The 14,164-nt window shown below is 32.3% G+C and overlaps 2 protein-coding genes across 2 annotated transcripts in view; one reads left to right on the top strand and one right to left on the bottom strand.

Moving 5' to 3' along the window:
- The window catches only part of LOC148955348 (E3 ubiquitin-protein ligase MYCBP2-like), a 470,872-nt gene that overhangs the window by 185,468 nt on the left and 271,240 nt on the right, over positions 1 to 14,164 (top strand).
- The window catches only part of LOC148955351 (uncharacterized), a 33,390-nt gene that overhangs the window by 8,199 nt on the left and 11,027 nt on the right, over positions 1 to 14,164 (bottom strand). The window contains exons 2-3 of the mRNA XM_089101709.1: positions 4,723 to 5,063; positions 1,784 to 2,830 (exon numbers count right to left, since the gene is read on the bottom strand). Of these exons, the coding sequence (XP_088957835.1) occupies positions 1,784 to 2,830; positions 4,723 to 5,063 (1,388 nt within the window). The remainder of the gene's footprint in view (positions 1 to 1,783; positions 2,831 to 4,722; positions 5,064 to 14,164) is intronic.

Below are 14,164 nucleotides of genomic sequence, written 5' to 3'. Positions count from 1 at the left end.
TATATTTGGAATCAGCATAATAAACCAATTCTTTTGATATGTCTATCGGTATCAAAATTCAGTTTTTTGGAGTTTCGGTTACTATTGAGCCGGGTCGCTCCTTACTTACAGTTTGTTAGCACGAACTGTTTGATAGAAGGCACTCCTGTACAAAATTACTACTGAAATATCATTTTAACAAGTCCTGAAAACATACTAATTCTTGATTTCGAGACGTTTTAAATGCAATTTATTTCTTTTCAAGTAAACATTTTTCATACTGAAGCTCGAAATGACTGGTCCATTCTCGAATTAACTAGAAAAAAGCTGTTTTTTCCAAATTTAAGTAGGAAGCGGGATTATAACTTACGTGAACCGAAATTATCCTATATATGAATGGGGGTGCCGTCCCTTTAACCCCGACTCCTTACGCTAAAGTTTGACTAGTGTTTTCCTGAAAGACTTATAATGTGCAACAAATAAAGCCAGTTGATTATCACCGACTGCATTTCTAATTTAAACTGACAGTTATAGTGTTAAAAGCAAATGAGAAGAAACTTGTCCTTTTTTTTCCTGAGGCATCGGATTTTACCAAATCAAAACATTGTATCACAATGCTTTTGTATTGCAACATTCATTCTCAAAGCATGAAAAAAGGTCAAATTTAATCGTAAAGAATTGGTGCGGGGGTGGGGGTATTCCCACTCATATATAGTATAATTCCAGTTTAAGTTTGTATTCTCAAGTTTTACTTTCATGTTATTAAAAAAAAGCTGGTTTTAATATCAAATCTAGGGTAATCCAAAATATAAAAAAGGCTACTCTCTACTCACTCATCGCTCAAAGACTCCTCCCTCTCATCCCTCATAAAAAAATTTATTAGCGCCTCCCCTATCAGATGCTGCACTACTATGCGGTATTGCATAACCTTTAGCGTTGCTGGATAAACGGGGCATCATTACCGTTCAGTTGGCATGGACTATATATGGTTCCACCGTGGACAAAAGTGCCACCGTGTAGCAGTATTGTATCTTACAATGACAGGAAGCGGCACATAGCTACGGATTTGGCTTTTTTAACTTTAAAAGGGTGCTAGAACTTTCATTTTCAGCTCAAATGAATAGTCTCTTGTCATTCTACGACCACTGTTTCGGTAGAGTATCCCTGGAAAATAAATAGTAAACAAGCATGGGTCCCCGATAATTTTTCTAAAAAAGTGAAATCATTTTTTTTTTAATAGCCTACGATCTTGAAACCTCTGCTCACGGGCTTTGGAACATTTTTAATTGGATGGTGTGCCTTGCATATAGATTGCACATCTCTTCAGTGGTATTTTCTCCCGTTTTAAATTAACGCCAATTTCGTCATGCTACTAACTTAACGATGGGTAAATATAATATAATGTTAGAGAATTTTGTATAATTGGAATCAGCATAAGAAGCAAATTTTTTTGGTGTTTATATTACTGTTAAAGCTGAGTTCTTTTTACTGCGGTTTCTATTGATATGGGTCGTTCTTTACTGATAATTTGTTAGCACGAACTGTTGATAGCCAGCTAGTACTAACTCCTCCTCGATTGTTGTATATATTTCATGTATTGGTTAGGCTCCCATCCACAAACCATTGCCTCCTCATTTTCAAAGTTTATCAACGTCTCCCCTTTAAATACAAACGACAGAAAAGGTAAATTGATTAATGTTTTACCTAACATTTCAGTCTATTTAACTCAGTTTGTATACTGATTTCAACTGTTAATAAAATTAGTCGAAAAGGTTGGAAGAATCTGCTCGAAGCTCTTCCTTACCTTTTTGTCCTTGCAAGTGCAGTGAATCCTGAAGACATCGTCATGGGTGCAATCGCAGTCCTCATCGTCGCATATATTGCCTTCAGTCGTGTCATCTTTTTCCTGGCATTCATGAGCGTAATCGTTTATGTATACATGCAAACCATCCTGGTTTTTACACATTAGTGCATTAAGAGTAATATCTCTCTCCTCGTTTGAACTCGAATCATCAAGAAGGTACTTAGCAATCCCATCTTTTGAACACTTGCATCTATCGAATAGTTTAAGTTTGTCGATCGTAGTTAGTGTTGATAATTTAAGGGCTCCCTCTTCATAAAATTTGAACTCGTTGTTCAGAAAGCTGAAAGCAAGTTCTTCAGTTGCAGCAATATCAAACGATTTACTTTGCACATAATTGAATATATTGTTGTGTATAACCACATTTGACATAGATTTAAAAGAAAATGCGTGTTCATACGTATTCTCAACCACATTGCCAATAAATGTATAAGTAATTTTATTATTTTTTAAGACTCTTTCTTGAGGGTCTCCATAAAAGAATCCGATCTTATTGTTTATAAGAACAATTTCGTGGGCGGTAATTCTGATTGCCCTTTCTTTTATCACGTCTACAACAGAATTTTGACACTTAAACGTAGCAATATCACTATTATGGAAAGCACCTTTTTTAATTTCTGACAAAATTGAATCTTCGATTAGTAGTGAGTCTAAGACTAGGTTCTGGAAGCATCCGTGAGCTATAGACGATTTAATAGTCATGTTTTGGAACAAGACGTTTCCTAAGTGTCCTCGGAATGTATTCTGATTTTCGAGAAAAATTCCGGACGACATGAAATGGAGTCGACGCTCAGGCAAACTCAGTGGTATATAAAAGCTGTTTGACTCGGTTCGAATGTCTTGAATGTTTTCAAAATGAAGTAAAGCCAGGAATTTCAGATTACTGAAAGCATTTTTCTTTATTGTCAATGCTTCGCAATCCTGAAATTTCAGTTCCTGGGTCTTTCTGGGAATTTTCTTCGTTCCAGTTTGTCTGCTGAGCTCCAATTCCTGAAAAAGAGAAGTTAATACAATTGATTATTTTACTTGCTATTAATGCTAACGAGCTTAAAAAAGTTATTCTGATCTAAAGTTCAATCGTGACGATAATTCGTATTACATGGCTGAAAATATTGCCTCGGGTTTTGTTACTCAGTAGTGTTCCTACTTTTGGACTATTTGTGTTCAATCTGTTTCCTCTCTCTCTCTCTCTCTCTCTCTCTCTCTCTCTCTCTCTCTCTCTCTCTCTCTCTCTCTCTCTCTCTCTCTCTCTCTCTCTCTCTCTCTCTCTCTCTCTCTCTCTCTCTCTCTCTCTCTCTCTCTCTCTCTCTCTCTCTCTCTCTCTCTCTCTCTCTCTCTCTCTCTCTCTCTCTCTCTCTCTCTCTCTCTCTCTCTCTCTCTCTCTCTCTCTCTCTCTCTCTCTCTCTCTCTCTCTCTCTCTCTCTCTCTCTCTCTCTCTCTCTCTCTCTCTCTCTCTCTCTCTCTCTCTCTCTCTCTCTCTCTCTCTCTCTCTCTCTCTCTCTCTCTCTCTCGCTCTCACTCGAAGAGGGGATAACGACAATAATATTAAGGGAACGAATTAAGGAAATGAATTCCAAACTGACGGACTTTTGTGTCTGGTCACAAGACTCGCCTCATTGTGTTCCGTGGCTCAGATGTAAGACTAGCAGCATTCCTAGTCGAATAATCATAATAACATGAATTAAACTTAAAAATATACATAACAAATTTGCCCCCTCCTCTACACCTCTCTCTTTACGCTAAAGTTTTAATTTTGTCCCAAATCTTTAAGAACAATTCCTGAAACACAAGGGTTGTTTAATTTTAACAATAAGGAACAGAGGACGTAGAACTGAGGTCTGAGGAACACCGCATTTTATGAAAAATGGTTAAGAATGTATATTATTTATAGTCACACTTAGCTTTCCTTCATTTAAATATGATTTGAACCAATTAAAAATACTACCCTTGATGTCAAAAATGCAGCCTTTCCAATAAAAATTTAATTTCAGCAGTGCCAAAAGCCTTTCTAAAATCAATAAAAATACTCATACTCATGCACTGTTCACCTTTCTCGAGTGCTGAATTAATATTTTCCGAAAGATATTGTATGCTATACTTTTGTATTTCTTTTACCACTGGGGAGTTGAACTGGGCTAATGAATAAAAATTAACTGAGTAAAAAATTTTCAAAAAAGTAAAGACAAGAATGAAAAGTCGCAAAATATATATATTCCTCGCCCCTGATAATACCCTTTTTTTACCTCTTTTTTTTCAAATCTGAATAATGATTCATATACGTTAATAACTCAATAAAAATTGACAAAACGTGCTTGGTGAATTGGGTGGCTATAGCAATGTTTCCTTTTATTTAATTTTTTCTAATGAGAGTGCCGAACTAATTTCAAAAGAAAATCTTACTCTGGAGAATGAGTAGGGGAAACTCAAATTCCTTCTACTTCCCAGCCATGATTTCTTCTGATGCAATTAATTATGTTCTTCAATGAACTCTAATTTTCTATGTTTTTGTTTATGTTTCTTTACCAAAATTGTTGCAACGAACTCGATTAATAACTGCATAAGATATTAGTTATATTAGAAAACCAGCTCACCGACAGAAACTTTTTTGGGTTATTATGAGGACGTATTAGTTCAACGTACAGCCTTGGAGCTACAATTTACTCTATGTTTGACAATATGAATTTTGGGTTGTGTGACCATGAATTTGGGTTTTCTGACAATATGAGCCTTTGATGTTCTTGCAAACGCTGTTGTGGTTACTAAATCCAGTGTAAAGTCTTACGTCGTACTCGCCCTTAGACTTGGGTAAATAGTATTGTTGAAATTGTCTATTTGGTAAAAAGATTTTTGGGGAACCCTGTAATATATAGGTAGGTTTATACCTTATTCTCTTCGTCACAAGTACAGTAAATCAAATTTCTCCCTTCATTGTCAGTGCAGGTACACTGGGGAAGATCACAAATTGTATTTGAAGAAGTAACGAAAGAAGGAAGTTGAATATCACTGGATTCTTCACTTTCTTCCTCGTCATCTTCCTCCTGCTGGTCTTCATCGGTAGTTTTATCATTTTCATCAATGCTCGTAATTTTGTTATCAGGGCTCATAATTTCTGGTGACAATGTTTCTTCGGGCATTGTTGTCTCCGGTAGTTCACTTTCTCCACTGCTTTCAGTGTCGGATTGTCCAGAAAGATGTACTAAGAGGAGACTTACTAGTATTTTTCCTAAAAAGTTTGAATACTTTAGTTTGTATATACTAAAATCTGATGGAATAGATTTAACAGAATAAAAAGATCCTTTATTCTCATGAAATTTGGCTGGGGTGGTTCAGTCACTTTCTTATTTGCGGATGGTCTATGTTCTTTTTCGGGGCAACATTGCTTTACTTGCGTCGATTTGTTCCTTCTATTAAATATCAGAATTTTCGTTTCTTATATAGATACTTTCATATTTTAATCCTAACTTTTAATTTATGCCTCGGAGAATACCTTTCACAAAAGTAAAAACAACCGATAAAAATAAGCAAGTCGCATTTCTTTTTTATTTTTAGATGGCGTCCATGCATATAATCTGTTCTTGAAAAGTTTGTTTATAAAGAATATTGTTTAGTCGTTAAATTTACTTTTTCATCCTTGTAAATTGAAATGTGTCTTTCAAAGATTTAAAAGCTAATCTTTATAAATTCATAGAAATCTTATTATTCTTTTTATACAAGGTTGAGTAATAGTGTCCTGTTTCTTTTTTTTTTCCTTTTCTTATTGACTGATTGCACAGTTTTTATCCAAAGAAAGTTTTATTTTTTGCTACCAATACAATATTTTACGCTAAACTTAAATTATAATAGGAATTGGTTCATCAATCTCTGCTGTCTGTACTAATTTTTTGATTTTAGATTTTTCTAAAATTTGTATTTTTACTTTTTTAAGCAAAAAAGTTTTGTTGTTTAGGAAATTTCATTCGTGCTATTTTTTACGTTAAATTTAAAAATTGGATCAGCTTTTTCATCTTGCTGTTTTTATATTGTAAGTTTGTCTTTGATAATAATATTTCAAAAAAATAATAATTATGCTATCATTATTACAAAGAAAAAGCGAGAAATGTCGTTATTAGTTAATGTATTCTGCTACTGCTTGCACTATCATCGAATTTTTCAGGGTTTCCCCAAGTTTCCTCCTAAAAAAATTGGTTTAGTGAAATCTCCCTAAAAATTTACGTTCAAAATACACGAACGTTAACGCAAGTTACATATCGTTAATCTTGTAAACGTTAATTCTTGGGAAGATTTCGGAAAGCCAATTTTCTTTTAGGAAAATTCACGAAAACCCAAAAAAATAGTGTAGTGAAAATAGTGTAAGTACTGTAATCTGTGGACCATCGTCAGGATACCACCTGTTTTGTTCTTTGTGGAATTTTCGGAATGGAAAAAAAAATCGAATTCTGAAGAGCAGTTGAGAAAATGGAAAACTAAATTTTGCAAAGAAACGATTGATAAGCAGCCAGGAAAATTGGAGAAGTTCATAAATGATAGGGATGGAGATATAACAACTTAATGTAATTATTTTGTTTAAAAAGAATAAAATAAATATCCGATAAAAATATTTATTTTGCCAGAATTTTAAAAATACATATCCGAATGTTAGTTATTTGACCGTGTAAGTGAAATAATTCTGTAACTAGAATTTACGTTTTCCTCGGAAACGAAAGACAGTCATCTGGTGTAATTTTATCGTACGTCTACCGTACTTGTTCTTTCATTGTTTTTGTCCATTCATTTTCTTTTGTTTTCCAAGTTAACAGACAAGTTTGGTCAATTTTTCGAACTTATTAAGAAGGTAGGAGATTATTTGGGAATGGATGTTTGTTGGGACAACTCCTGTTTTACAAGGGCTACGTCTTCGTTCTTTCGACTTTGCTTCTCACTAGTAGCAAGAAACATAGTTTTGTCACATGATTTTTCAAACGTAAAGATTGACTTTGGCCATTTTATTGAATTCTTTATAGTTAGATTCGTTTTAAATAAAACTTTTGGCTCATACTCGCATATTTAACGGGGACAATAGAAATTAGTTTTGAAAATCTTGTCTGTGAGATGATGCAGAGAATGGAATGCCAACCTTTTTCTAAATGATTGATTAGCCATTATTAGCCAACCAAGATTCCGCAAACCATGCAGTGGTGTGAACTTGCCCATATTATAGAAGGTTTAATGGTAAAATTTGCTTTTAGTGACGCAGCTACACTCCATATATACTTGCTTTGATCTTTATATACAATTTTAGCAAATTATTTCAGTAAATTGTAAAATTTCCAAGGCAATGCTCTTGTAAGTGCCACATGGGCAAAGATTTGGCACTTGCACGAATATGGGCTATCTCGATTGGACAAACAACTACGTAGAAAAGTTGGTATGTTTACTGACAAACTTATTGCTCGTTTTTCTAATACGTGTCAAGGAATTCTTAGATTTGCCTTTGAGGATTTCATAAAATCGCGAAATGGTAAATATTCGGTGGCATTTTTAGGAGTCCTAGTTCATTAGATCATGGCGGGATTATAAAAAAAAAATCATATTTTCGGACTGTAGTAGCGTGACAGGCTTCCATCCTTACTTCACACTTTTTAGGGGTTGCAAAACAATGCAAGTAGGGATATAGGTTGTTTTGAAGACATATAACTAGTTAGGCAAGTAAGAGGGAAAAATCTAACACTGAATGCTGGTATATTTTGGTTGTTTAATTTTTATGTTTAATTGTCTGGACATTCTCAAATCGTTTCAAGATTTTTTATGAGACACTGGATGTTCCTCATCATAATACCAGGGCAAAATAAATTTGAAAGTCCCCCATCATGTTGTGAGGGGATAAGCTTTCTTTTGCCTGTATACGGGGTTTCTCCCATTCTTTAGAACGCTTTAAATGAAAATTTAAAATCTAGAAAAAACTGGGTTCATTTTGAGCCTGCTAATCCTATTTGGTTGAAATGGCTTGTTAAATATGCCTTTTAGATTAGTTTTTTTTTGCTTTTTAGGGTACCTTCTATTAAGAACTTTTGTATTAATGTTGCTGTTAGATGTATTTTGTTTAGGTAAAGTATGTGATTGCAACATATCATTTGTTATTATAAATTTCTACAATAATTTATTTATTAAGACTTCTTGGTTTTTATGATTATAGCACATCCTCGAAGGCTATTCCTAAAATCCGCTGCCCATAATTCTCTGGTTTGTCTCTTTTTATTTTATGAATATCTAATTTTAATTTTGCCTTTAAATAGTTGATCAGGATTTGACGTCCTGTTGGGGTTTTTGTTTTTCAGATTGTTTTCTTCATTTCTACTTTTATTATATTATATTTATTAGTAGTTTATTGATACGGATCAATTAACTTACGTTTCCAGTACATTGTTCCAACTCAATATTTCAAAAACTAAAAAATGTGTTATCATAGCAGGACGATAAACTTTACAGTTGTGGTTTGGATACATTTCTTTCTAAGCCGCAATGAAATAACAATTTCCTCTTTCTTAATACACTTTCTTTTCATCAATAAGTTGTTGCAAACTATGATATGCGCTACATACTAAATTTACTTTTATTTCTGTTTGTGTTTTTTTTTATTCTTGTTTTACTCTAATTTGTCTTAAGTAGTGAAAATCTAAATCTGCTGCTAAAATAGGTGTTTTGTGGCCATTATGGCTAAATATATGTACTATATGCCAATTATTTCCAAACTCTATATGAATCAATTTCGTTACCTTGGACTGTAAGCTAAGAGTGGCCTGTACCTATAATTATCAAAACTCTAAGTACAATTATTCAAATAAATTTTTGGTAGTTGGAAAATTTTTAACTTGTTAAGACTAAAAATAAAAGCTTAGGGTGTCATGGTATTTCGTAACTGTTAAAATACATCTTTATGCCTCAACTGCCCCTCGATTTAATTTTTTGTTTGAAAAAAAATTCAATTTTTCTTCTAGTGCGAAAAACCATAATTATTAGTTCTTAGTATAATTGCAAATAAGCTTTTTTATGTTTATTTTTGTTTTTCTAATTTTGTAATTCTTGTCATCATTTTACCTGGGATCGCCCTAATCGTGTGTTTTTGTATAACTCCTGGATCCGTCTCATCCGGTCTCCCTCTTCTAAATTACACCGTTTTAGGGGATATTAGGGGTTATTTCACAGAGGGGCATGTAATATTTTTTTTTACCTTTAATAGACCGATCTCTACTATATTTTCCAATCTCTTTCCTAAAATTTACTATAACCTAAGCAATTACAAATTTAAAACCAATTATGAAAGTTCGAGCTTATTCCGAGCTCTTTTATTTCTCATTCCTTTTCCAAAACTCAATGTAAACTAGATAATTAAAATTCAATGTGTACTGGATAATTACAAAATTCAAAACTAATTATAAAGTTTAAACCTCCTTTTTTTTAGCCTTCTTTTTATCCTGTCTTACAAACAGTTCTTATTAACTAATTAAATAAAAAAAAATCAACTAAAAGTAAGGAGCAACATTAAAACTCAAAGCGAACAGAAATTATTGCGTCTATAAGGGGGTTGCCTCTTCCTCCATACCTCGCTCTTTACGCTAAAATATGACTTTTTGTTCCAATTATTTAAGTGAAAATGCTGGGAAGCATGGAAAGGGTACCGTCATTATCTCCCTGGTCGAAATCCACCCCCCTAGAAAGTTTCATAGATCGTGGACTGACTAGCAGAATTAGAAGGCTACTGCAACATCCTAGAGAGATGTTTAATAGCTCATCTATAGCTCTTAATTACACCTACATGCTCTTTGTAAATTTGTCTCGATAACTCCATCACAAGGACCCATATGGCACTAAAAAAAGGAATTTTTTGGTGCCATATATGGAGTAGAAATGCTGGAAAGCATGAAAAGAGTACCATACAAATCTTTATGGTCACGACTAACATCCAGAGGTTTCAAATCCCCCCTTTTTAGTGCCGCCCCTCTCAACCCCTTTAGAAACATAGTGAAGAGCAAACCACAGCCCATAATAACCAAAAGTTTAAGAGAAGCGTATTGAAAATAAAAAATGTATAATGGGAAAAATTGGCGTTTGAAGCTGGTTCAGAAATGATAACTACTATTTCGATTAATCGCTCTATTACAGTCAATTTTTACTGTAGCACTGAAAATCGCTGTTTAACACGCAAATTTGGGCAATTGTAGCACTTTAAGAACTGACCGTGGTGGCAACCCTGTCAACGCAACCACAGACTCAGTTAGTATATAAATTTGAGTTGAACTGATAGCCCAAAGACAATTAAGTTTTAAATCTTCTTTGGACTTCACTTCCAGCTCGTGAACAAAGGCAAAGTTGTAGCTTGCAATTATCAAATATTGACCTTTTTGCTGACTTTTGTTTTTTCGGTTTTTTACGCTTTTTTGCTAAATGATTTTAGTTCCCTTAAAATATTAAAGTCCAAGAAGTAGAAATAACGAAGGGGTACTTCTTCATGAGAAGCTTAAAAAAATTTCAGAGTAATGCAGCAGAAAAATAGCAATGGTAATAACACGATTTTTTTTTAATTGTATTTACACATCTAAAATTCGTATAATATCCCTCAATTTTCAAAAATCTTTATGTATTTTATATAGGACAGTATTTCATAATCATAGGACAGTTTTTCATGCCGCACATGTTTCATATATTTGTTTTTGTCTTCAACCTCTCAAAGATTCCAAGGATAATATACCCAGGGACTCTTTGTGTGACAAAATTCCATATTTTGGGGTAAAGTTTAAGAGGGGTTTGAAGTAAAACCTATATATCTCTAATGTCCTATTTTAGCAAATGTCATGTAACTTCTTTTGTTTCATCATCTTGATACAAATATCTTTGTGTAAGGTATAGTGTGTATATTTCCAAAACCTAAAAACGAGCAAAAATTTTATTTTCAAAAAACAATGTTTTTCTGATGCAAGCAAAGAGCGAAAATGAAACTTAAAATGAACACATATGATTACTTCGCAGTTTATGGAACACATACCTGAAATATCAATTTAAATAAAATGACTTGCAATATTTCCGTAATTATTTGGAATTCTAAAGGAAAACTAACGCTTTACTGAAAACTAGTATTACTTGAGGTTTTGAAAAAAAAAATATCCAATTGTATACTAAAATTTCTCACTTCACAGTCAGTAAAAGGCTATTGAGAGCCTTATAAATTAGTCTTTTATTTTCTGTATTTTACTTAAGGACTTTTTTCCTCTAAATGGCGTTTGCTTCGTCGATTTTTTCTTTTCAGTAAAGAGCTAGTTTTTTGAAATTCTAAAACTTAGGAAAACATTACGATTTGAGTTTATTTGAAGCAATATTGCATATATATGTTGTATAAACTGTGAAGCAATAACTTTTGTTCGGTTTACGTTTCAACTTCGCTCTTTACTTCCATAAAAAAAACTTTGCCTTTTTTATTAATTTTCTCGAGAGAATCTGGATATGAAAAAGCATTTTGTGTATCGAAAATTCAAAAAAAAAAGTGCAAATCGTTAAAAAATGAAAAATTTGAAGAAGTAGAAAAGGCGAAAGTAGTATTGCTACAATTAAAGAGAGCGGGGTGTCTCCCTTTATAGCTATAATGCTTAAGAGCGGGGTGGTACCCATATAGCTATAACGATAGAGAGCGGACAGTGCTCCCGTCAATACAAGCAGACAGTGTAATGACCGGAATTCAACCACCGTGAAAATTCGTGATGTTTCTGTTCAAAGTGCGTGATGTTTTCATGCTAGTAATTCGTTTCCTTTGTTTGAAGTTGTGCAATTCTTTTTTTAATTTAATTTGTTAGGCGTGGTTGACTTATGTTTAACCTTAAACTAATTTACATAAATTAATTTATTATTAATTAATTTACATAATTACATTAATTTACATAATTACATTAATTTACATAATTGCATTTTTTTTATTTTTTTGATGACATTTTATTGTACTCTAATGATGATATTTTTCTTTTCCAATGATATAATTTTTTACATTCTAAGTATCTTCCCATTGATTTATATGGAATTTGTGTTTTATGTAGGAATCGAACGTGAGACCCGTGATTTCCTAAGGTAAAAGAACGACACGTTAATCGACTGAACCAACAAGCCTTTGCACATATTATGATTTATAGAGATACATCCAATGAATTGTTTCAGGGACATTGCCCAACTGATTTTAAGCCTCACAATATCGTAACAGGTATTATGAAGAATGGGTTATAAAAGAATAAAACACACAAACACACACACACACAAAAACTTATACACACACAAAAACTTACAAACACACAAAAACTTACACACACACACAAAAACTTACACACACAAAAACTTACACACACAAAAAAACTATCAAACAAAAAAAAACTTAAAAAAAATAACAAAAATACACACACAAAAAAACTTAAGAACACAAAAAAAAATTTACACACACAAAAACTAACACACACACAAAAAACTTACACAGACAAATAAAATTACACAAACACACACAAAAAAACTTACACACACACACACAAAAACTAACACATACAAAAAACTTACAAACACACACGCATACTAAAACTTACACACAAAAAAAAACTTACACACACACACAAAAACTTACACACACACAAAAACTTACACCCCTACAAAAACAAACACGCACACACATGAACTAACAAACACACACAAAAACTTGCACACACAAACAAAATAACAAAAACAAAAAAAATAAAAAACACAAAAAAAACTTAGACACACACAAACAAACTTAGACACCCAACAAAAAACTTGGACAAAAAAAAAAACCTACAAATACAAAAAAAAAATAACACAAATACAAAAAATTAAACACACACAAAAACTTACAACTACAAAAAAAATCTTACACACACAAAAAAACTTACACAAACACAAAAACTTACTTACACAAAAAAACTTACACACATACAAAAACTTACACACACGCACAAACTTACACACAAACAAAAACTTACACACACACAAAAAAACTTACACACACAAAAAAACTTACACAAACACAAAAATTAAAACACACAAAAACTTAAACACATAAACTTACACCAACACACAAACTTACACACACACAAAAACTTACACACACAAAAAAACTTACACACAAAAAAAAACTAAAACACATAAAAACTTACACACACACACAAAAACTTACACACACACAAAAACTAACACACACATAAAAAAAATTAAAAACACACAAACACAAAAAACTTACACACACACACACACGAAAAATAACAAACACAAACAAAAAACAACAAACAAACAAAAAAAACTTACAAACACACAAAAAAACTTACACACACAAAAAAAAACTTATACACTAACAAAAACTTACACACACAAAAACTTACACGCACACAAACACTTACACACACAAAAAAAAACTTACACACACAAAAACTTACGCACACACAAAAACTTACACACATACAAAAACTTACACACACAAAAAAAAACTTACACACACACACAAAAACTTACACACAAAAAAAAAAAATAACACACAAAAAAAAAACTTAAAAACAAACAAAAAAAAAAACTTACAAACACATAAAAACTTACAAACACGCAAAAAATTAAAAACACAAAAAAAACTTACATACACAAAAAAACTTAGACACAAACACAAAAACTTACAAACACACACAAAAACTTACACACACACAAAAACTTACACACACACACAAAAACTTACACAGACACAAAAAAACTTACACACACACACAAACTTACACACACACAAAAAAACTTACACACACACAAAAAAACTAACATACACACACAAAAAAAATTGCACAGACAAAAAAAATAACACAAACAAAAAAACTTACACACACACAAAAACTTACACACACACAAAAACTTACACACACAAAAAAACTTACACACACACAAAAACTTACACACACACAAAAAAATTAAACACACAAAAAAACTTACACACAAACAAAAACTTACACACACACAAAAACTTAAAAAAACAAAAAAAAAACTTAAACAAACACAAAATAGTAAACACACACAAAAACTTACACACACAAAAAAACTTACAAACACACACAAAAACATACACACACACAAAAACTTACACACATACAAAAACTTACACACACACAAACACTTACACACAAAAACTTAAACACACAAAAACTTAAACAAAAAAAAAAACTTACACAAAAACAAAAACTTATAAACACAAAAAAACTTACACACACAAAAAAACTTACACACAAAAAAAAACTTACACACACACACAAAAACTAACACACAGACACAAAC

The sequence above is a fragment of the Artemia sp. Qi Xiang Cuo genome, chromosome 2 (genome assembly GCF_049724085.1).
Source record: "Artemia sp. Qi Xiang Cuo chromosome 2, ASM4972408v1, whole genome shotgun sequence".
Classification (NCBI taxonomy): domain Eukaryota; kingdom Metazoa; phylum Arthropoda; class Branchiopoda; order Anostraca; family Artemiidae; genus Artemia; species Artemia sp. Qi Xiang Cuo.
This window is presented reverse-complemented; position numbering and strand designations above follow the sequence as displayed.